General features: G+C 45.1%; 1 protein-coding gene across 1 annotated transcript; it reads left to right on the top strand.

The window, feature by feature from the left end:
* The first annotated feature begins 3,815 nt into the window (after positions 1 to 3,815).
* On the top strand, positions 3,816 to 23,380 carry NDFIP1 (Nedd4 family interacting protein 1). Its single transcript, XM_087754086.1, has 8 exons — positions 3,816 to 3,969; positions 14,687 to 14,774; positions 15,975 to 16,105; positions 17,063 to 17,150; positions 17,334 to 17,458; positions 19,338 to 19,404; positions 20,008 to 20,113; positions 22,408 to 23,380. Exons 1-7 carry the CDS (start codon positions 3,925 to 3,927, stop codon positions 20,109 to 20,111), a joined length of 648 nt encoding a protein of 215 aa, XP_087610212.1. The 5' UTR covers positions 3,816 to 3,924; the 3' UTR covers positions 20,112 to 20,113; positions 22,408 to 23,380.
* Positions 23,381 to 24,177: the final 797 nt, after the last annotated feature.

The raw sequence follows: 24,177 nt of genomic DNA, 5'->3' as shown, positions 1-24,177 counted from the left end.
TGTTGAATCTCAGGAAAGGAGAAGTCTCGTTGGGAAAGTCTTCCATCTTGCTGCTGCTATCTTCATTTCCCTTTCTTGCAATACTCGTGGCTTATTGCGGCATAATTTTGTGCACCAGTAAACGAGGTACTGCTTACGAGTAGCTCTGCCTGGGCTGTCAGAGCATGGCGGTTGTGCTCGCTGTGTAGGTATTCCTCCTTACAGCAGACCCGACGTGACCAAGCAGCTTTTGTTGTTCCAACAAACAGTCACAGAAAATTGCAGCTCTGTGTGTGTGTGTGTGTGTGTGTGTTTGTTTGTTTGTTTGTTTGTTTTCAAAGCTGCGTACAGAGATCCACGCTTGCATCTGCCGTGCTGGGGAACCTGACGCGGCTGCCGAGGTTGGGCGAGGTGGGGTGTGGATTGCTTGGCCAGGGGCTGTCGTGGGGCTTCGCGCTGGGGCCCCCATGGGCTTTTAGAGGCCGTGTCAGAGCACGTTTGACTGGGTGGCATAAAGGCAGGCACATCCAGAGGTGTGAAGGCATGCTGCCTGTGAAACGGCTGGGGTTCGTGCTTGCACAGACTGTGGTCATCGCCGATTCTGTTTCTCTGAAGAGGCAGCAAGACCAGAAAGACCCAGTGAGGCCCTGACCTACTGTAGATACATCAGTAACATGGTTTTAAACCAAACTGAGATGGGAATACCACTCTACTGTGGCAATAAAGCTTTGAACCAGCAAAAAGCTAAAAGAAGATTCAAATACAAAATGGTACCGAGTAAAAAATAGTAAGAAACTGAAGAGCATCAAGGTATATAGTCGTGTCTCAAAGTAAAACTAATTTCATATCAGTAAATTCCTAGACATAATTGACAGCTGTATCAAAGTTAAATACATATGATATACCCATCTCCTGCTGCTTCTCCTTCCTTTCCATTTTCACTGTTGCAGAAATCTTGTGTGATGTTTTGGGGAGGAACATCTGTTAGACAACATTTATTAATCCTTAACAAATCTCTTCAGCCTAATTATACAACTATAATTCAGGATATACAATAATGCAGGATATACAACTATGATTCAGGATGTTATTCCACAGTGTGAAAACAAGACACAGCATAGATGTATATCCAAACTCTATGATTCCACTCCTTGCATATTAAGTATGTATGCATCTGGAGGCACAGGAACACTACTCACTTTATTATTTATAGTTGATGACAAAGTTTTCTCAGTAGGACTGTAAATGTACAGGCAACCAGTGAACACTCCAAACAGGTACTGGGACGGAAGGAACCACGCGGACAGCAACAGCTCAGCTCCCAGCCCCCTGTCGAGGTTCTGTGCGTGGGCAGCACGGTGAAGTTTCTGTTGATACCAGCGGTCTTTGGATCAGACTTGTAATAAAGTCTCCGTCTTCCTTGAGCCCAGCATTGCGAATGGGTGGGTAATCCAGCCTTTTCGTGAACAACGCTTCACTGTCACTTGTACTTTTTCTTAACCTGCCAGTTGCAGCCTGCTTGCATACGATTAAGTTATTAAACTGGAGAGCTTCACAGGTACAATTTGACCCACTAGCTTCTGTGAATGTTTTGTCTTTGCTTTTTTCTTAATTGGGTCATTTAGCACTAACAGATTAGAAGAAAGATCTAGTTTAAATGTCCTGCTTATTTCTTATTAGTCTAGCTTTAAAATGCCTTGCCTTTGAGGTTTATTACTTAGCTTTTAGAGTTCAATATGTATTACAAAGTGTAGATTAAAAGTGTCCCTTCATTGCTCAGTCATACACAATAATTAAAGGAAGACTTGTACAGCGCTAGGATTTCAGAAGACTCGCTGTACTGCAATTCTGTAATACTTTCAGTTACTTTCAAATACTTTCACAGCACATCCCATGCAGAAGTCACTAAAAAGCAATGACTTCAAGCTTCGGAACGTCTCTTGGGAGAAAAGACATTTTGCACTGGAGGACAAATCAAAAACCACAGAGGCAGGAAGCGATTTGCCTAAAACCCTGTGGGAAATAAACGCAGAACCAGTCTTGCACTGTAACCACAGCATCATCTTTCTACAGAGCTTCCCCACCTAATAAAATAAAAGTACACAGAAAGCAGCTGGAAGAAATTGCCATTACCCCTCCTGAATTAGTTTTGCTCAGCCTAGATGGCCTAATTAGGTGGTGATTTGCCTCCAGCTGGCCCCAAAATGGCTGTGACACAAACTGTTTGACCATTTCTTCAGGATACTTTGCAGCATCTTTTCTGAGGACATGTGCAGGTTGCTTCTTATTTTAGTCTCTACAATGTCCAAGTCAATCAGTGTACAGCTAATTATCACCGTGGCTATAGCCTTACTTAGGGATATAATCCCACCTCAATGGCAAGTAAATCCATGCGTGTCACCAGCCAGCTTCTTACTGCAGGAGAGATTCTTAGTGCAAATTGCGAGGCTTGTGGAGAGGTGAAACCAGAGAGTCTGTCAGTGCCTGCAGCTCGCATTCCGGCCCCTTCAAAGGTATCTGTGTTGCAAGAAACCTGCATTCTCCTCGTGTCCCCAGCATTTCTCAGGAGTCACTTTGAGGTTATTCCTGGCTAAAATCTTTTACGATTCCTGCCTCTCCTTCAACATGAGAACTGCGATGTTCATTCATCTCACTGAGACACGGGTGAACCACCTACTCCTGCAAAAACAGAATACAGAAAAAAAAATTCCAACCTGATTATGGTACTGAATAATGAGCATTAAAGCATGTATTTATGACTGAGTATGCACTTCAAAACCCTGCCCTCAGGTTTAAACACTTGCAACTCTGAATTTGCAGCTTTTAATCCCAGTGGGGCTGATTCAGCCTTCCTCATCCTAAAGCTGATATATTTAAGTCTCATCAACCTCAGGGATTGATGTGGGTAGTTTTGTGCAAGCCTGACTATAGCTGAACTGCGCAGGTAGAAAATAAAGGTTACGCAACCTGGAAAGTTTCTTAACCAATGCAACATTCAACGCAAAAACTCTCCGAATAAACACGCTTCTATCTCTGTGTGGTTTCCTACGCGTGCTTCTTTTGGAATGAGATTTCAAATCTGCGACACCATCTGCTTTATGTGGATATTAAAGATCTGACGGTGCTTTCGGAGGAGTTGGCCAACATCTCGTGTTTGCTTCAGCTGCAGTGCAGCATGTCGCAGGCCTCTTCTCTGCCGGCGCGGGTACGCCGCTGGGAACGGCGGTGCGGTCGCGGGCTGGCATGACGATGCAGTGTTGGTGATGGGGATAGGTGGTGGGTGTACGTGACCAGCGCGACCACAGCTTGGTTAACGTGGCTGGGGACGGCGCTGGTTTCTGTGAGCGCTGGCCCTGGTGGGTCCTCGCAGAGGCGGCAGTGGTTTTCAATATGGGTTTATGTCAATGTTCTGACTCCCTGGGTCTCTTTAACGCTTTCTATGGAAGCTTTCACTGAGTAATTATAAGTGAAGTTTCACAACACACACGTAGTAGCTTGTGGGGTTACTTTTTCGGCTCCCACAAGATGCCAGGGAAGGTGCTGCCGGCCCGCATCCCCCGCCGTGAGCAGAGCTGCGGGCCCCCCCCCCGCCTCTCGGTCCTCGCCGCTGCCTCCGGGCTGGCTTTGGCCGCCCTCCGTGTACCAGCGGAGCCGGCCCGCGGCGCCCCCGCCGCCGAGCGCTGCCCTGGGCCCGGGGCGGCCGGCGCTGCCGGCGGAACGCGGCCCCTGGCCCGTCCCCGCGGGCGGGCGGGGCGGGGGGCGGGCGCGACCGAGCGTGACGGGCGGAGGGCGGGAGCGGAGCCCGCAGCGAGGAGCGACCCGGCTGCCGCCGCCTCCACCTCCGCAGCGCCCGTCGGGAGGCGGCCGGGCAGCGCTGCCGCCGAGCGCCCCCCGCCCCACCCCGCTCCGCCCCGCCGCCCGCTCGCCCTCGCCCCGCCGAGCGCCATGGCGGCCGCGGCCGCCGAGCCCAGCAGCGGCCGGTACCAGCAGGTGAGGAGGGCAGCGGGTACGCGAGCGCCGCGGCTCCGTAGGCCGCGCCGGGGAGGACGGGGCCGGGGGCCGGGGGCCGGGCGGGGACCCCCCGCCCCCCGCCCCCACCCGCTGTGGGGCCGGGGGCGCTGCCGCCATCTCCCCTCGCGGCCGTGCCCCGGGGGCCCGGGGCGGCGGGCGGCGCCTCAGCCCTGCCCCGAGGCCGGGCGTCTCCCGGGGCGGCGGGCCGGCCTGGGCCCGGGCCGGGCCTGCGGCGCCGCTGTCCCGCTGCGGAGAAAGGGGGAGAGCGGGGCGGTGACCGGGCCCGCGGTCTCCGGCGGCAGCAGCGCCCGGGGCGGAGGCCTCGGCCTCCCGCTGAGGCGCGGCGGGCCCCGCCGGCGGCCGGGCCGGGCTCGGGCTGCGGTGCGGTTCCCCGCCTGCTGCGGGGCCGCGCTGCCCCAGGCCTCCCCCCGCGGCCGCGCCTCTGCCCGGGCCCGGCCTCGGCCTGGGGCGCCCGGCGGAGCGGCCCGAGCGACCTTGTGCGCAGGGTGCGTCCCCGCCGGTCGCGCTCCCCTCTGGCCCCCGGCGATGCTGCGGGGAGGCTCCGCGGCCTCTCGGTTCCAGCCCGCGGGTCAGCGAACTTCGCGTGGACTCCTCCCAGGAGCGAACTTGTTCCGCGCTGCCTTGAGATCAGCGTTGATTTTATTCCGTCTTTTACGTGTTGTCCCCTCTGGCTCAGATTGAAATCCCCGTAGGCCAGAGACTGTCCTTAAAGATCTCCCTCGTAAATTTGGGGTTTTTCTTCCTTCCCTACCTCCTGAAGGAGAGGACGTGTTTTGTCAGGAGTATCGGCCTCACAGAAAGGGTTTGGGGTCAGCTGGGCCCCGCTCTGTGACCCTGCTCCAGCTCATGCGCGTTTCTGACATGCAGATGTGGAGACTTCGTTACTTAAAGAAAGGGAGAGAAATCCCTCAAGGTGGTACACGATACTCTCCTGCTTAACTGAGCTTCTTACAAGAAATCGCTGTGTTACGACTTTGCCTTGGTAGTGTTTTCAGCGTGGGTGGGCTCGCGCTCCTCAGAATACGAGATACACCTTCCCATTGGGATGGGATGTTAGTCTCACCGTGACAGCTGGAAATCTCTGTTTTTTACACACTAGAAATGTAAAAGTTAAGTAGAACTTAGGCTTTTTTTGTTCATTCCGTGCAAAACAGATGTGTTCACTTCTGAAGACAAATCTCTTTACTGTTCTCGGAAATGGCAGGTACAGATAACCAGGTCTCTTCGCTAATCGCCTTTCCCATCAGAGTCCTGCCGTTGATGCTGACCCTGACAGACCTCTTCACAAATGTCTTTTACGAAGGGATCTAGCTTCGCGTCCCATCGCCTTGAGCCCGTGGAGATAGGTGACAAAATCTGCTGAAGGACGCTGTTGCATTGCTCTTCAGTGACTCTGTACCTGACCGATAAGCACAGTCCTGGTTTCCTTAAAGAGAAATGTGTAAAGCTGTCGTTTCGCCAGATCCTGCTAACGCATCCGACAGACACAGAGCAGACACCGCTGTTGCTGTAGAGCGTAACTGCCTGGTGCTGCAGAGATTAGGGAGGCAGGCAGTGCCCCAAAGGATTTATGCTCCTAAAGACATACAGATAAAGGAGACCCCGTGAAACAACTGGTGTAACTGGCGTGCAGAATCAGAAACTCACATATAAACATATCTACTTTTGTGTAGCTGCTTAGAAATTGCTTTTTTTTCCTCGCCCTCTGCCAGAACCCTGGTGTTCGCATTGTTGTAAAGTGTGTTATTGCTGAAGTGGCTCCTAATGCTTGTGTTGCTCCAGAAAACCCTGCAAGCTGTGGAACTGAAGATGCAGAGTTGGTATTTAGATGAAGAGGAGATGAGAGGGTGGGAGAGTCTCTCTAGCATTGAATGTGTCGATTTTTTTTCCACACATTGAAACTTATTATGTGTATGAATGTACAATTAACGAAGATACCATGTGCCAACGAAGAAAGACTTGTAGTGAATTGATAACCGTAAGGGCTAGAGCTGAATATGGGATCCAGTAAGTAGAGGTAGCCTGTAGAAATTCAGAACAAGCTCGTTTAATCTTTAAGTTACTGGATTATGAGGCAGTGGAGGAGAACTGAGAATTTTAAAAATTGATAATTTGTTTTTTGGGTGGGGAGAGGGGTGATGCATTAGTGGAGTTTGCCACGTAACTAGACGGTTCCTGTACAGCTAACTGTGATACGCTGTCCAAGCGTGCCGGGATCGCGTAACCCCTGCTCCTGGAAGGGTTCTGGTGTATCGACCTGTGTGTGGGAGCAGTGCTGTTGAGGTGTGGGCGCTATCTGAACACATTAAATATTTGTAGGATTCCCTGAGTGTGTGTATTTTCATGAAAAAAAAGGTGATAGTTAATGAGGATAATCTGAGGACAACAGAAGTTGATAACTGAGTTGGAAGCCTGTGTGTTTCTTCTTCCGCCCTGTTCCTCAGCCCCTGCTGCCCTGCAGATGCGGGGTGGTGGGCCGTGCACCCCCAGCAGCCTCCTTCGCTGCAAACTCACAGCCTGTGTCCGTTCGCTGATACCTGCAGCGTTACAGGGATGTGCAATGGCATACGTTTTATTTTCTAAAGCTAACTTTCTAGCCCTTGTGCTTTGTTCAGGCATTAGATAATCCGATAAAAAATAGCCTGCGATGACGCCCTTGGATGATGTGGCAGTCTGATCTAATATACTGAGGAAGTGCAGCTCGATGAAGAATAAAGCTAAAACTCCAGAAAAAGGATCTCAGCTTCCCCCAGCCCCTTTCTGTCGGGAGCACGGGCTGGGGCGGTGGGTGGGAGCCGGGCAGGGTGACAGGGCAGACCGCTGGTTTTGGTTTCTCCTCGGCAGGCCGGGTGACAGGGCTGTGCTTGTTGGAAGTGGGAATGGGAGATGTTTGGGAGGAAGGAAGGCTGCAGCACACCCTGGTGTTGTTTTTCTGGGCGGTGCTGTGTCCCAAAAAGGGACACTGGGAAGCTGTTGTCCTTTAGACTCGCCTTTGGGGAAGTTATACAGGGATGTTGTTAGGATTAGGTGGCTTACGTCCTTTTGAGTATAACTCCGGGATTGTGAGCTCAGTGGCAGAACTGCATTTCGTCCTTAGAACAGAAACGAGCCTCTATTCTGAAAAAAATAGCCAGGCTTTTAGTAGGTTTATTTACACTGTATGTTAACTGAGGCATGCTTTTTACTTGAGGCATTTGAAAATATATGTGATGTATATGAGTAATGTAAACCCACCTAGAAAACGGTGAGTGTGTTAAATAATGAAGACATATTCCTTTTTAAGTGGTATTTCTTCCTGTTCCACTTGTTGAAGGCTTACAGGGATCATGAATCACTTTGTATGGGGAGATGTCTATGGGAAACATGAGGAAGAAAGATTTTTCCATTTGTTTGGTTTTCTTTCAGTGAAATTTAGAAGAAATATATTGCTGAAGATAGAATGTGAATACAGTGTAAATCCATGAAGGACCACAGTGCTTACTTACTATCTGGGAAGGCTGGAGTGAAATAGGGAGGCAGATGTCAGTTGTCACCTTGTGCTTACCTTAAGCTTGTGTTTAATTTTTCAGTTGAAATGGGCATGCAGATTGAAACTAAAAGATGAGAAAACACCATATTTTTTAATGTCAGCAGTTAGAATTAGTGGTGTCATTGTCTATTCGTTTCCTTGGTGAGGTACTGGTAGCGTACAGAAGACGTGCTTGCTAAAGATACATGCAACTGATAAGAACGGTAAGGAAATTTCCAGGGTAGGTGGTTTTCACATTTTTTTCTTTTTTCTTTTTTGTATAAGTAGAATAGGGGGTGTCCATTGACATAACGGTAAAGATTTTTAAAAAAGTTGCAGAGTAAAGTCACGTCTTGCACAGCGGCCACTCTTAACGTTCTGCTGCAGCTGACGGGAGCCACACGCTTTGTTTGAAGCTGCCCGATGTCCAGCCCAGTCTGTGTTCAGGTGACTGACGTCTCACTGTTTTGTTCTGAAACACCCGCTTCTGTAGGTAACAGTACCTGTCAGGTGAGTTGGCAAGGTTTTAGTGATTCTGCGTGAAAAAGTAATTATAGAATGAAAATAGATTCCGTCTCTAAAACTCAAAGGACTTGGGAGATGCTGTGAAACAGTAGTAGTCTATCATCATGTAGCTTGTGTAACAGCAGAAAATAGCCTGCATGCAAACTTTTTAAAAGAATATTATCTCAGGTATTGGGATTGTGTTGGACTCTTACATGGGCTTCTTTGGTGGCTTTTCTCATCACTGAAAGTCAGTGGGGCTCAGTAATCCCATCTGGGAAGCAGATGTAGGAACAGTCCCTCAAGTCTTAGGCTTGCTAAGTGGCTCACAGGAGATGTGGTACCTCTTTATGTGGGCTTGGCATTGGATTTTAAAAGGAGCCATGCCCAAAGCAAGTAGCAAAAATTTTGTGTTTGTGTGAATTCTAGTTCTTTGTCATTGGTACTAATAAGAAAAATCCAGTATTAAGATGTATCCATGCAATCTGTTTCTGCCTCTTGTGAGATATCCAAATTTGATATATGGTAGCACAATGGGATTTTTTTTTTTTTTTCTTGAGGATAACTAACATTCTTCATCTGACAATTAAAGAAATGTGGTATTTTCAAATGCTTAAAAGATCTGGAATTCTTTCTGTGATGTCTTAATGTCCAGAAAAAAGGTTGATGTGATCCTAAATATTACGGTAAGGTCTTAGGCTTTGTTAAGTGTTTGAAATTTAATTACGGCTATCTAAGATTAAAACCTACTTCTTCTGAATTAAGACCTCGAACATTTAAACCTAAGGACAGTCTGTAGGCACAGGTTTGTGCTGGCCCAAGTGCTTGTTTACAGTCTAGCCAGACCAGTATAATTCCCTCTTTGAACACAGGCAAGGGAATTAGATGAGCATGTTTCCCAGGACCGAGGTGTATTTCCATGTTGTCAAGCCATTAACTGCAGTGAGTCAGTGAAGAGCAACATCCTCGTGAGCGCAGGTTGTGTTTTGGTGGACATAAAAGATGTTTTGATTTGTGTTTTTACCTTGGTGGCTGGGAGGGTGCTTGCAAACGTACCCTTCAGGCAGCTGTTCCCGCTGGTTTCTGGTCCGTGCCCTGTGCACCCTGCTGCGTGGGTGCAGCTGTGTGCTCGCTGCGTGGCAGGAAGCTGGTCCGGCTGGAAAAGGAAAAGCATTTTTGGGGAGGGGGAGTGGAGGCATGGTTTTCAGTCCTTTATTAAAGCGAAGGAGTAGCTCAGGTTGGCAGAGACCTCCGGAGGTCGCTCCCCAGAGCTGGGCTGTGCTCAGGGCCCTGGGGAGAATCGGTTCCCCGGCGTGAGGCTTGGGCAGGAGCATCAGCGTCTCCCGGTGCAGGGAGAAGCCGGAGGGAGGGTTTGCTTAGACAGCGCGACTGCCAAGCGCGTCGCCCACGGGCGGCACAGCACGCGCCGTGCCGTGCTGAGCACAGGTAGCTGGGGTAGACACGCTGTTCAGGGCTGTCAGTCTCCTTCGGTTAAATGAACTGGAAGTGCCTACGGGAGAAAACAGTTATTTGCTCATCGAGGAGAGGGCTGATGCACGTGGGTTGACTTGCCTAATAGCTTATCATTATTCCTGCTGATTAATAAGCTGATATTAAGTTACAAGAATCTGCAACAGCATTGGGCAGAAGTCAGAATTTCAAATCAGGGTTCTTTTGAAGTGAAGCGTAAGTCAATAAAAATAAGTCTGTTCTCCTTCAGAGTTGCCAGAAACTTTCGTTTGCTTCCAAAAGGCCAAAGATATATAAGGAGAAAAGTAAGGGATGTTGCAATGGGAGTGAAGTGTAACCTTTTTGTGGGCAGGCTGTTGCCTTGCTGGAGTACTCTCAAATTTAGTAGTGATACACTTTTTTTATTTTTTTTAAATGTTTGGCTTGCAAAGGTTATGATTTCATTGCTCTGAAAAAAATCAATCCTGTCACCTTTTTAAAAAATATTGATTCTCTTTCTGTCATTAGCCTAAATATCTGCCTTTTTGAAATCTCACCGAAACCATAGTAACAACAAAAATGAGATCTGATTAGGGTTATCTTCATTCTAGGATTCCTCTGGGATTTCTGTGCAGTTCTACTTTGTGTGCCAGAACATAAGAACTGAAATGCAGTAAACATTCAATATACTGCTGAGATAATATATTACTGATGATATATTGCTAAGGTGAAGCTTGTAGTAATCCTGATTTAGTTATAAAGAATATTTGCACGTAGCCTAAGGACTTGGGGCAAGGGCAGGTTAAAAAAAAGATCCAAAACTGTGTCAGCAGCCTGTGTGCTCAGTTTAGAAAATTTGGAAGAATTAACAAATACATTTATTGGAGAAGCTTTCTTCGAAGTTTATGTGGAAATATTTCAAAACATTTTCTAAGTTTCGAACTTCAGTGCTACTGTGCTGTGTGTGCTTACATGTGATATGTCTCAGGCAGGGGGAAGTGGCAGGCAGAGGCAATGTCTTGCTCAGAGCAAAGCTGATGGTGTTTCTTTGGGAAATAAATGTCCCTGGGTCTTATCCCGTTCTGTCAGGCAACTTTCTGTTGTTTTAGCAATCCGGTGAAGAATTCACAGCCAAACTTTTGTTTTTATAACCATATGCATTGCTGTAAAGACTGTCTGTTTTTTAATGCCACAAATACAACAGTCATGCTTTAAAAGCTAAAATCCATCAGTGACTCGAAGAAAGAATACCCCACAGCCTCAGCAAAATAGACTTCAGCCAAACACCGCTTTCATCAGGTTCTCCGGGTTCCGAAGACTCTCAGCGGCGGCCCAAGGGGGGAATTGCCCGCAAACCCCGGTAGCGCAGCCTTCCTCCCGGCGCGTGCCCGGCGCTGCACGGGCAGCTGAAGGCGCAGGGCGAGCCAGGGCGCAGCGGTGCTGGGCCATGCAGACCTGATGACTCATTCTTCCTGTCACATGAACCCTTGCTGCTTTCCTAATAATAAGCACTCGGTTGAATTTTAGATGCCTGGAATCATTAAAAAGGCTGGAAGGCATTTGTGTACCTTGTCCATTAGAAGAAAAATCTGTTTTCTATAACTGCATACCTCCTACAGCCTGTAGCTCAACTTCAAAAAGTAACTATGTTTTTTGTGTCATGACCTGAGTTGTAATGGTTTGAAGCTAGCAGTTCAGCTTGCTTTCTCCCACCCGAGGTAGTTGTAAGAGTATGTATTTCTTTTTACTATTGAAAGAAGAACATGGTAAGAATTCGAGTGGTAGGAATTAACATTACACTCAACTGTATATGTCCTCTTTTGTTTAATCTCTTGTGGTGTTGTCACATCTAGTGCTTTCCTTCTCCCCTCCCTGGTGATTGTACTTTCAGGTTGTATGTGTCTTCTTTCTTAGAAACATCAGGGTTTTAATTTCTGCCACCCCCTCACTAAGGAGAGCAGGTAATGCAGGGCATGCGGTATCCAGAGTGTCCTTCGTGTGTCGGAGCCTTTCCTCCTTCTGATAGACTAGGTCTTGTATAGGCAGAAGAAAAAAAACGTGTAGAAGTATTGAATTTTCACGGATAGGCTGAAAACAAGCATGGTGGAGCATTTTCTGAAAATTCATAGACTACAGAGCTGGGAGAGACTGAATCAACTAGTTTGCATGCTACTGGATTATCCCTTACTTGCCCCTCTCATGCTGTGTGCAGGCTGCTCTTGAATTTCTGCAGCAGTGCTCTCTTTTTTAATTTTTTTTTTAAAGCTTATTTTAATAGGCAATTACCTCACAAGTTAGTTTGCATTTTCTTCTAATGACTGAACTCCACGGGGTTTATAAAATAAGGCGTTTTTGTTTCTTGGTAAGGGCTCATGCTGAGTTAGCTGGTTTGAAAAAGATGAAGATGCATTGCTGTTGTAGGAGCTGCTGCAGCTTATCGTGTTAATTGCTTGGCACCCTGAGGCTAATTAAAGCTGCAGCCATGGAGGCAGGTACCTGCCACCTCCGCCCCGTGTGCCCCGCGGCCTCGCTCCCGGGGCGCAGAAAGGGATTGATTTGGCGTGGGTTCACATCTGGCCAGGGGCCAGCATTTTGGATGTCTCCTGCTGACAGCCACAGCATCTGTGCCAGGAGGTGTTCTTGGTGTAATACGGATTACATTTTCATCTGGATCACTTAATTTCTCCTTCTTCAGGGAAGCGGTTCAGCTTTGAGCCATGTGTGGAGTTCTTACCCAGAAAGCTTGGGGCTCACCAGCTCCCTCTTTATTTCCACCTCTCCTGTCTAGAAAATGTGAATGGGGAGAGGATGGAGGCTCGCTGTTAGAGTACAAGGTGATCTTCATCTGATGGTGAAAGAGAGTCCTGTTTCTGTGCTGGTCTTTGTTTTGGTACAGCTGGTCTGGGTGACAGTGCTGCTGAATTTTTCCCAGTGCTTCCCAGTGTCATTTCTTTCCATTTCCCCATCTTGGCCGACCCCTTGGACCTGCCAGCAGGACTGCTCGTGTCATCGCCTGCTAAACCCAAGTAATTTAAACCTTACTAGGTTAAACTCCTTTAACAGCACGTGTTTAAAATCTTTTTGACGTAACTGGCGTCGGGAGCTATGACACATCAGCTATGCTGGCAGGGTCGGGGGGATGGCAGCCTCTGCGCCGAGGAGGTGGAAAGCCAGCAGAGACATTGTGTCTGGCCTCAGTGCAGTGAATGACTGACTTGCAGTCAGGTGGCCAAGAGGGCCAATGGCATCCTGGCTTGTATCATGGATAGTGTGACCAGCAGGACCAGGGAGGTAGGTGATAGTGCCCCTCTACTCGGCACTGGTGAGGCCGCACCTCGAATCCTGTGTTCAGTTTTGGGCCCCTCACTACAAGAAGGACATGGAGGTGCTGGAGCGTGTCCAGAGGAGGGCAACGAAGCTGGTGAAGGGTCTGGAGCACAAGGCTTACGAGGAGCGGCTGAGAGAGCTGGGGTTGTTTAGCCTGGAGAAGAGGAGGCTGAGGGGAGACCTTATCACTCTCTACAACTGCCTGAAAGGAGGTGGTTGTGCGGTGGGGGTCGGTCTCTTCTCCCCAGTAACAAGTGATAGGACGAGAGGAAACGTCCTCAAGCTGCGCCAGGGGAGGTTTAGGTTGGATATGAGGAAAAACTTCTTCACCGAAAGGGCAGTCAGGCCCTGGCACAGGCTGCCCAGGGAAGTGGTTGAGTCTTCATCCCTGGAGGTATTTAAAGGATGGGTAGACGTGGTGCTCAGGGGCATGGTTTAGTGGTGGACTTGGCAGTGCTGGGTTAACGGTTGGACTCGATGATCTTAAGGGTCTTTTCCAACCTTAACGATTCTGTGATTCTACTCGTTGTGTACATGCTCACGGTTGTGCAACTGATAGAGGTGTGCAGCTGTCCGGTTAATGGCAGAGAAGATAAAACAATCCACGCTCTTCTCAGCGAGCTTGTAGGACTCGGGTGTCTCACAGCTCAGACATGCAGCTGTGGTTTGGATGCAAATGTCCAATGAGTTGCACTTAAAACATCTGAAAAAGTTTTGGCTTTGACTTCCATAGAGGACATGGATGCAGTCTGATCTTTGATCTTAGGCAGCAAAAGGAATAAAAACCCAAGACGCAGAACAGTTATGTATAAAACAAGACCTTCGTCTAGAAGTGTGAGGTGATTTTTTTTTTTTTTTCCTTTCCTGATAAGACACACAAGTAAAATAAGAACATATCCCCACGCCCCCTGCATTAAATGCTTGGGAAGGACTTGAATGGCAACATGTCTCTCCAAAGAAAAGAAAGAAAAATGTCATGGACGGCATCAAGAGCATTAGCAGAGGTGTGCAGGAGGGATAATTCAAGAACATGTTAAGGAAGAAGTTGCAGGGTTGCTGTTGTTTAGTGGTGATTACAAAAGAGGGTAGTACCTCTCTGTTCAGGCATGTAGTTCAGTCCCAAGGTGCTTTTTTGAAATGAGTTGTCTTTCTGCGTAAAACCTCAGTTTCTTTGTTGATGAGATTATGAGAAATGGAAAGAAGAAAAAAATCAGATGGCAGCTGATTTGTAAATTCCTTTCTGGTGCGTTGTGCTTTGAATGTTTCTGACCTGGTATTGTCAGCTTCTCTGATCAAAGCCTGCGTTTGCATACCAGCTTCATGTAAGTGACACTGTGTATTTGATAAGCTGTATGGTTATTTATACAGATCCTGTGGGAAGCACAGCGCACAAAATAAACTCTTGCCTTTTCAGTCATACGGTGTGAAAGGTTGAAGGGAAATGGCAAGATTCATACTTACATGCATCATTATGTAATGTATCCATGAAAAAAAACCCCTTCCTTAGCAAAGCCACAGGCAGCAATGGAGCCTTTTGTTGGGTGTCTCCTGCTATTTCCTCGACTAAAACAGATGCAACTGCAGCTCCTAAGCAGTGGGAGCTGAGGAAGTGCCAGGGAAATGGAAAGGTACTGGAAAGATGTATGCTGTGCTTTGTGGAAGTCCAGGTGTGTGAGGATGCGATTTAAAAACACATTAAAAGTGAGATGGCATATTGTTTCAAGTGGGAGCGCTTTGGAGGGAAGCTGAGCAGCTGCTCGAACGTCCCATGGTGCTGTAGAGCACTCTTCTTCCAGAAGAGTCTGTTGTGTGCAATTAAAACTACAGGGGTAATTTCACAGACCTTGAGAAACCCTGTTAACCTCTCTTGTGTATGGGTCTGTTCAGCTGCAGAATGAAGAGGAGCCAGGCGAGACTGCATCAGTGGTGAATGATGCCCCTCCGCCTTACAGCAGCATTTCTGCAGAGAATACAGGTAAATTTAACTGAAATGAAATAGCTAGGTTTATTCTGTTGCTCTGTCTTACCTCCTTAATTGTTCTCCTTATTGATGGATGGCATTGCAGCGTCCTTACTAAGGCTGCAAAGGATCAGAATTGATCCAAAGCGACTGTTGCTACTTGTGGTTTAGAAGATGCATTTTGGCTACAGGCTACATTCATCTGATGTCATCCCATCAAGTGGTGTTCAAGTTACATTTCACAGTGTTCTTAGTAGATTGAAGACAGTTAAAATCAAAGTGCTGTGAGGATTTGTGGTTCCCCTCTCATTATTTGGCATTTGGATGATGCCGTGCTCCTTCCAAAAAGGACTTGTTACTTAAAAGGGATTAAAGAATTCACTCTTTCTGCAGTTTTCAGTAACTAAGGACTTGGTCATAAGGGTTACACTTCTTCTGAATCATCATACTGTCATGTACCTCGCTAATAGCTTTTAGCAAAACAGCTTGTTTTGTGTTGGTTATATATCAGAGTATGTTGGCTTAGGTAAATCATCTCTTTTTTTTTCCCCTCTAGAACTTTCATAGTCAATTGTTCAAATAAGATTTGTGAATCAAATGTCACATACTGTCAGTCTCTCAAACAGCCAGCCAGCTTTGGATAAAAGTTTGAATATTGTGTTTCGCACGCTGCCTATTGAGTGTCCTGCCTTGGCACACTGACCATAAAGATGTCCCATTAGTTCTGATTCCTTAGTGTGTCTCAGCAACTGGGGCTGAGAAATGCTATGTTTGATTTTTTTTGTTCCAATCCCTTTCCCCTCCATCAGAAAACAATTTGGAGTCTCTGTGGAAAAATTGGTCACCAGTGGCCTGAGGCTTGCAGTGATCCTTCTTTGACTCACTCAAACCACTTGGACTTGAAAATATGACTGCTTCTGTTTATTGAAAGTCAGGAGGGACACAGCATGCATCATTGTTTTAAAAATAAGTACAGCCAGGCGTGTTAGTGCTCTGCATATTACTTTATATTAGATAAGGTGCTCCTGTGTTTTTCACTTTCTGTTTTGGGATGGCAAGAGGCTAGAAGGGTGGGGAAGGGACAGGAGGGGCAGGCTTCAACAGTCTGGGATATTGGGGTCTTTCGAAGTCATCTGAAATGCTTCTCATTCCCAACACGGTGTTCTTAAGGAACCTACAAGTTACCTTCTATATGACTTTTTTTTTCTTTTGCAGCTTATTTTGATTACAAGGATGAGTCAGGATTTCCTAAGCCTCCATCTTACAACGTGGCCACAACACTGCCTAGTTATGATGAGGCAGAGAGAACCAAGGCTGAAGCCACAATTCCCTTGGTTCCTGGAAGGGTGAGTACGCTTGGCTGACTGTGTGTCCTTCACATTTCATCTGTAGAATTTCTGGTTTAACTCCTGCTGATCAAGAGTCATAACTTTTTTTTTTTTAAAGCTTTCTGGGGTGGTGATATTACACACTCCCAAGAGTTCTGTGGCTAATTTTTTTTTTTTTTTTTATTTTCCTCTGGGTGGCTGTGATGATGTAAGACATCTCAGTAATGCCAGCATGTGCTATCCAGATTAGTTTGGCAAGCTGACAGAGGAACTGTACTGTATCTGTGTGCACTGTTGCTGTTTTTTTTGGTTTTGTTTTTCTTTTTTTGTTTTAAAAGATTTAGGATTAATTGTTCAGCCATCTAGCATATCTACCCTTGATACTCTTGCTGCTTAGTTGGTTGACCTTTCCAGAGGTCAGTGTGGCTGATACAAGGATGATAAAGCAATTCTGTGAGAACAATTATTTTTTCATTTTTTATTTTTTTGGTTTTTTTCAACATCATCTCTTGTTCAGCCTCTTCCTCCACCCCTGCTAGCGTTAGATGTCCACTGCTCATTATACTTCTTCATGGAAGCCAAATTCATCACTGAGATGATAAGTTTAATTTTTTTTTTTATAAGTAAGGGAATTCTTTACAGTGAGAACAAGAATATGCTGGATCTTGACTATCTAAAAAAACCAGTACTGCCAATGACTTAATATTTCATGCCCTGCGTCATCTCAGGATGAGAATCAGGAATTTTTCCTGCTTGCATTTGTAGCCTTTTGAGATTTAGGTTTCCACCCACCGCCCCACAGGGGGCTTTCCTTAAATGTAAACGAAGCATTTTGTATCCCTCCGTTGTACACTGCTTTTTGAGGGCTATGCAATTTGCTGGCCCTTTCTTGAAGAGCCACATGCAGAACTGGGATTGCTGTATGGACTGGAATGACTTAAATCCACCCACGTCTTGTCTCCCTTTGATTTACAGGATGACGACTTTGTGACACGGGATGACTTTGACGACACCGACCAGCTGAGGATAGGGAATGATGGCATTTTCATGCTGACTTTCTTCAGTAAGTACATGATGGAGCTTACTTTTTTTCAGGCAGCAACCCAAAATAGCTAGAGTTATTTTCACACTTATGTTTATGTAGCACTAGGAAAAACCTGTGTGCAAGGGTTTTATGTTTTTTTTTTTTCTTTTTCCTTGGAATATAAAGAGGTCTTGACCTGCTGCTTTTCTCCTGCTTTCTCAGTGGCATTCCTCTTCAACTGGATTGGATTTTTCCTGTCTTTCTGTCTGACTACTTCAGCTGCAGGACGATATGGGGCCATTTCTGGGTTTGGTCTGTCTCTTATTAAGTGGATCCTTATTGTCAGGGTAAGTTGTGTAGTGCAAAAACATGTACACAGACACTGGTACTCTTTTTCCCTAGCTTGTTTTTCTCTTACTTATGCTGAAGTTAGTTATAAATTTAGCTTTTTATAATGAAATAGATTTTGAGCCCCTTATTCACTGAGAACAGAGCTTTTTCATCTTTCTGTCCTGCTTATATGCTGGAATTATTATTGTAATAAAAGAGAATAAAGATTGCGCACCCAAGTATGGCGTTCTCCAACAGAGCCGCTGTATTGGATCAAAATGTTTGTGTGTTGCGCAGTAACAATGATCTGATCTTTGTAAAACATTTATCCAGATGAAGCAAGCCCTGCCGCCAGCATAGGCGTGCTTCTCTCCAGTATGATGTTCCTTAGGTGCTCCTCTGAAAAAAAAAAAAAAATCTCTAAGATGTGGGATAGCCGTGAGCATGCCTGATGATGAGGGGGAAACAGGGACTTGAAAATTAGGCGGTGTGAGGTTTGCTTTTTGCTGGAGGAAGAAGAGGCAGCCGCCGCTTTGTCACATGGATGGGAGAAGCCCGCTGGTGCCCTCTGGTGTGATGTGCCTGCGGCACAAGCAGCAGGGGATCAGGAGGAAGCACACTCTTCTGTTTTGTTTTATTTCCATATAAACTCTGGACATACCCAGGCTGTTAAAACATCCACTGGGCTCCCCTCCACCAGATCGCACAGGGAGAGGAAGGGGGTGACTGATCAGAACTGGTTTGTATTATGGGAGCCTGGATGCCCCCTGCTGAGCACAGACCTCTGCCTACAGTAAGGCTGACGTAGTATTTTTAAAACTTGGAGCGGGAAAAAGAGAAACCTTTCTGGAAAAAAACAAAAAGGATATAGATGTGCTGATGCGGGAAGGAATGTTAAAAAAAAAAAAAAGGACAAACTATTTTTTGGAGTGACTGTGAGAAAACATCAGAGAAGCTTTATTTGGAGCCCATGAAAAGAAGGTGTCTGTGAAAATGGCATGCAGACATCCCAGGCCAAATTTTGAATTTCAAGCAAAAAATCTTATTAGCTGTGCTTAAGTAAAGTAGAGAGCATTAGTATTAGGGCTGTCACTTCATACCTAATCTCTTTGGGCTAGAAATTGTAATTTGTAAATACAGCATCTGTTAACTTTTTCTATAGAAAGTTAAAATTTTTTGGGGGTGATCTTGTAACAGTGGTGTTAAGAACTATTTGCTGGATTAAGATGTGTGACAGAAACAAGTGACCTTGACTGTGGATTTGACTTAAACTTTGATAACAAGCTTACCTTTTGTTAGGTTTTTAAACTTGAATAGAATGAAAACAAAAAAATTATACTGTATTTACCACTGACAGAGTGAACTTCAATGCTCTAATAGTGTCAGTGCCTTTCATGCAATAGGCGGTAATTTTCCCAATAGAAAATCTTGTCAGAGGGTTCCATGGGTCTGGGATTTCTTTGTCAACTGTACTTTTGTTTGCTATGTTATCCAACCTTACAGTCTAATTAGCGTGATGCACTGCTGCAAACCCGGTCTTCGCTTTCGGAGACTGCAACTGTGGTTTATAAGCGTCAAAGATGTCAGGGAATATAGGAGTATTTGCTCAGTAGTGTCCTTCTGCTCCACTGATGGCAAGAGTTTGTGGCTGGGGTTTGAATCTGTTCCATTCCCCTTGGTTACAGTTGGTCTGATGTGTGTAGAAAAACTTTAAATGAAAGTTCGTGGAGGTAGCTTGTTCCCTGCAGTCTGTGCAGTTGATGAAATGTGGCATTCTACAAGCTTTCTTGTATGCAGCGGGCTTGATCTGGTTTCTGCTGAAATTGGTGAGACTAGATTTGGGTTCAGAAACTGCCATATGCTCTAACTTGTTTTGTTTCTTCCCCCCCCCTCCAGTTCTCCACCTATTTTCCTGGTTACTTTGATGGCCAGTATTGGCTTTGGTGGGTCTTCCTTGTACTAGGTGAGTGTTTGTTCTGGGGGGAAGAGGGAATGCACGCTTAAAAATCTGTAAAGTGCAATTAGGGCTTTTGTGAGCATAGCTTTACTGGCTATTAAAATATGTGCGTATAGATGTAAAACTGAAATGTAACCCTCAGAGTACTCCTCCTGTTACTGAATGCCTTCTACATTTTAAAGGTACACATAAACACTGTCCTTTTGTTGTCATTTCTTGGTGGCAGCATCCGATTCATCATCCAGAAGGAGTAAAGAAGAGAACAATGCTTGTCTTCATAGTAACTGATGTTGTATCTTTTCTTAGATCTTAAATGGCAGAGTGGGTTGTGGTCGTTCTTTTTTCCTTTTTTCCCCTCCTTTGGAAGTGACGGGATCTCATTTGGAGTCAAAACTTTTGTGTTTGGCTAAGGAAAGTTTGGTTTTGAGATTGCCTGAAATTGAAAGATCAGGTGTCACTGATACCAAAAAAATTCTTGTATTAGATCAGCTATTGTGCATCCCAGTGACTTAGTTCCCTCCGTACTATTAACGGTGAGTTGAACTGCTCCTTCTCTAATTGAAGAAGCAACACCTGTGTTAACTGGACAAATGTGTTTCTTCCATCTAGGTTTTCTGCTGTTTCTCAGAGGATTTATTAATTATGCAAAGGTTAGGAAGATGCCAGATACTTTTTCCACTCTCCCCAGAACCAGAGTTCTCTTTATTTACTAAAGGTAAACTTTCTGTTTTCCTGAATTTGCTCTGTTTTGTTTTTAACTCAAATTTAGTGACTCCTTTAGGCTAGACTTTTCTTTGCTTGAATATTTTTGGAACACAAGGCAGCAGAAAACAGTTGTTTCTTGGTATCCTATACACCGCTCCTGTTTCTACAGAGTGCAGACTGACTTGGTGGGGCGCAGAGGAATACTTGACATTTCTTCCTGAGTTTTTGCTTTGAAATTGTATATTCATGAGATTGCATAACTTGAATTGTAAGAACAAAATCTCTGCCCCTTGGTATTTCACTGTATTTGGCAGGTGTGTCTTTCAGAATAATTAGCATGCCTGAAACACATGGTATGTCCTAAACATGAGTAATGGTCACAAAAAGTTTTTAGAAGATTGTGCCAGTGTCTTTCTTTGGCTTATGTCCCGGAAAGAACAATTTGTCTGAATTTTGCGTGCTGTTTGAATTTTCTGCCAAGTTCCTGAAGAAATTAAACTCTTGCACACCTTTGCTCTTTAAAAACCCCTCCCACATACTTGAGGATACTGTCCTGCCTGAACGTCTTTCAGAAACCTTAATGCGTAAAAGTCTTTTGCCTTAAGGTTGCTGCCTTCTGAATGGGACTTTAAAGAAGGAGGCTTAAGTAGTTGAACCCTTCTAGCATAATTTCCGGCGTACAGCAGATAATGGCCTTGCATTAACTGTCCCTCCCTGAGGGGACGGAAATCCTGTAATAGGTTGCTTCCCAGATGGTGAGAGCAACATGATGCTCCCTTTAGAAATATCATCATAACACTAGATTTCCCTAGGACAGGGTTGAAGCAATTGCAGCTGGGACAGTGGTATACAGAAACCAAACAAACCCCAGCTTTACATTGGGGGTCATTAAATTGTTCAGATTTTAAAACTGAGGCTTGATTTTTCCAAATGCACTTTCCTTTTATTAGAAACTGCAGATCGCCTAAGATTCTGCTTTGTTTCTAGTCTGTAATGAGAACATGCTACACAAAACGAGTGGTGTGCAGTGTTTTCCAGCTTGAGTTTTCCACTGGTGATAGTGTGTAAAAATAGTTCAGTCAATTTATTTAAATGTTTCAGTTCTGTTTAACAGAGTTATGGTTTATGACCTCCTCCAGGATTTGTAATATCCTCTCAAATTCCTGCTGAGTCACCAGAGGGTTTATTTCCCCCAGTTGTATGGTCACGTAGTGTGAGCGTTTAAGCATCAGCTTTATCATCTGTAGTTTGTTCTCACCAAACCATTTTTTTATTTGCTTCTTTACTGAAACTTAATTTTTCATTTATTAAAGGAACTGTGTGGTTTCTTGTTGCACAGGCTTTTCCCATGTTTGGAATTTGAAATTAGAATTTTAGAAACCTTGCTTGACTCCTTGCTTGTGAGGATGGCGGTGTAGAGGGTTTTTTAATTTTTATTTATTTGTTTATTTTTTGGTCATTTTAGAGCTTTCGAACAGCACTCTCTCTTTTAGATATATTGAAATAACTGTCCAGAATGATTTCTAAATATTACAACTTTGACACTTCCCCTGAAAATAAATCTTTAATCCTAAATTCTAAGCAGGAAACCACAAAAGACTTGGATTTTCAGTGTATTATTGTTCTTAAGATTAGATTTTCTCTGTAGGGCATGATGAAAAGGGCATGGTGAATGATCATTTTCATTTCAGAGCAGGGGTAATTTTTAGAAAATTAGGAGGGGAGGAGGAGTGGAATAATTAGTGCAAACCAGAAAATAACAACTGGTGAAAATGAATCTAATCGAGAGCTTGGTGTTTACTGTTCAGTCCATGTGTGCTAGTAATGGACATCATCCTTGGCAGTATCTCAGCAGAGATCTGTTGGATCTCGGGTTTAAATGGCTCTGGCCAGCATGGCTGGAATAGATTATTTGTGAGAGCCGCTGTCCCTGTCGTACCAGGACACTTCATAGAAAGATACAAAAGTCATAATCATCCTGGGTGGGTGCAGCAACTAAAGACTGAGTCAAATTTTGTTCTCACAGTGCAAGTCCAGTGTAATTTCATACACCTGTATGTTTTTATGCCAGTGTTTCTAAGAGTATTGTCTGATCTGGTGTCTGTTTTCCCCTAAGGAATTTTAACTCTTCAGAACTGTAAAATATGCACAAAACTACTGAGCGTTTTGCTGGAGTCACGTCATTGTGTACTGAGATATTTTATAAGCCTTCAGACATCCTGCACTCTTTGTGAACTACATCCTTCTGTAATCCAAAATAACAATCTAACTATAGTTTCCATATTCAATATCCTTCTCCGACAGATGTTTTCTGGCAAATGTCTTCCTGCGTTAGTGAATTCTCCCTCAAGAAGCAACAGGACACCTGCAGGAAGTGAATCAAGACTCTGGAGCAGAAGAAAAAATAATCACCTGCTTTAAAATAAATAAATAAAAGTACTGTTGGAAAAAGAAAGAGGAGAAGCATTTCTTTCTATTTGTTTCTAGGTGTAAAATTTTAATAATTAACGCGGAATTCTGTAATCATTGAATCATTAGTGGCTAATGTTTGAAAAAGCTATTGCAGTTGAGTCTGTGACGTGCTAATAAAGCCTTACATAGATAGTTTCTGTAGTGATTTCGGTAGCATGAGCCTGCCCCCGGAGCCAGCAGGGGACAGGCTTGCTTTATTTCCTCCTCCATCCTGGGAGCGGGTTTGGACTCTGGTCTGTCCTGGACCGCGGGCGGAATGCTGAGGGCCGAAGGGATGATCCCAACAGCCGAAGGGATGGCACTGCTATGGTTAAATCCAGCAGCACCCGTGCTGTCTGGGGCCGAAAGGAAAAGGGTCTGTGCGGTACAGATTCTTGAGGTGTAGTTGGGAGAGAGTATTATTTTGAAGGTGGCACAAGTATTACTTTTTTTAATAGTCTATATTCTCAATGTTGTAGTATACTTTACTTTCATACTACCTACTTTTTGGACTATATAGGGATTTTCACGGTACACATTGGTAGTGTAAAAATGAAAGATCACGTTGCAACTTTGTATAAAAAATTACCTTGCAAAACAAAGGCCTTTTTTTTTTTTTTCTTTGGCTTGGGACTTTTGAGACAATTCCTAACATATCTGTAACTCTTGCTTTTATAATTTGTGTTAGCAGAGACTATGATGCGTTATAAATGTAGATTTAATGTGCACTTTTGTGCTTTCTGCCAAGTGGTAATTCACTTTGGAGTTTTACTATGTTAAAACTGTAAATATAGCAGAACATTAATAAATGTCACTTATGTAGCAATTTTTTGCTGTAGAACGGTGTTTAATTTAGTTTCTATGCTTTATTGCACCCGGTTATTGATTACAAATACAGATTATCTGTGGAAATTTCATTACTTGTCCACAGAAGGTGTAACACAAATCTCCACTTCGAGGTGTCTGCCTTCCTTTCTGTAACCAGGTTTTCAGACCCTGAGGCAGTCTTCAGTGCCAGCCTGGCAGCTCAGGAAACGGCGATGCCATACGGTTTTGGGGGTGTGTTGGGTTTTCCTTCGTCTGACACACAGAACTTCTCTGCCTCGTGAAACGGTTTGTTCGTGGTTTTGGTTGATGGCTGAGCTTCTCGCATGCATAGTCCTCACAAACAAGCAGTTGGGGCTGACAAAGACAGATGGAGGTTACACAGAGACTTCCTTTTTAAACAAGAATAAGTGTACACAGAGAGAATTATTAAGTTTATCCTGCAAGGCAAAATCTGCAGCATTAAGGAACTCTGAATCACATTTGCCCAAACTTGGTAGATCAGCCTTGTGTTTACTCTCTTGGCATCTGGGCCTTATTTGGTCTTGTATATTCAGAGAACTGGAATATTTGGCATTCCTCTTTCTCTTCGTTCGGTGGCCTGAAGCTGCAGACACCTAGAGCTCAATCATTCCTCCGCAGACCGCAGTTCTGGGAGCGCAGGCAAGGGATGTGCTGCCGAAAGCGGGTGGGTGACGGGGTCTGCAGGAACCCACCTTTGTGTTCGGCGTGGGTTAACGCCGACTCCGAGCTCAAATAATTATTGTGGGTCTGTGACAGCTCAGCCACTTTACACCA

Source organism: Nipponia nippon, unplaced genomic scaffold, assembly GCF_047370975.1.
Source record: "Nipponia nippon isolate SJK-2023a ecotype South Korea unplaced genomic scaffold, ASM4737097v1 scaffold_17, whole genome shotgun sequence".
Lineage (NCBI taxonomy): Eukaryota > Metazoa > Chordata > Aves > Pelecaniformes > Threskiornithidae > Nipponia > Nipponia nippon.
The sequence above is the reverse complement of the archived record's forward strand: the minus strand, read 5'-3'. Positions and strand labels throughout refer to the sequence as shown.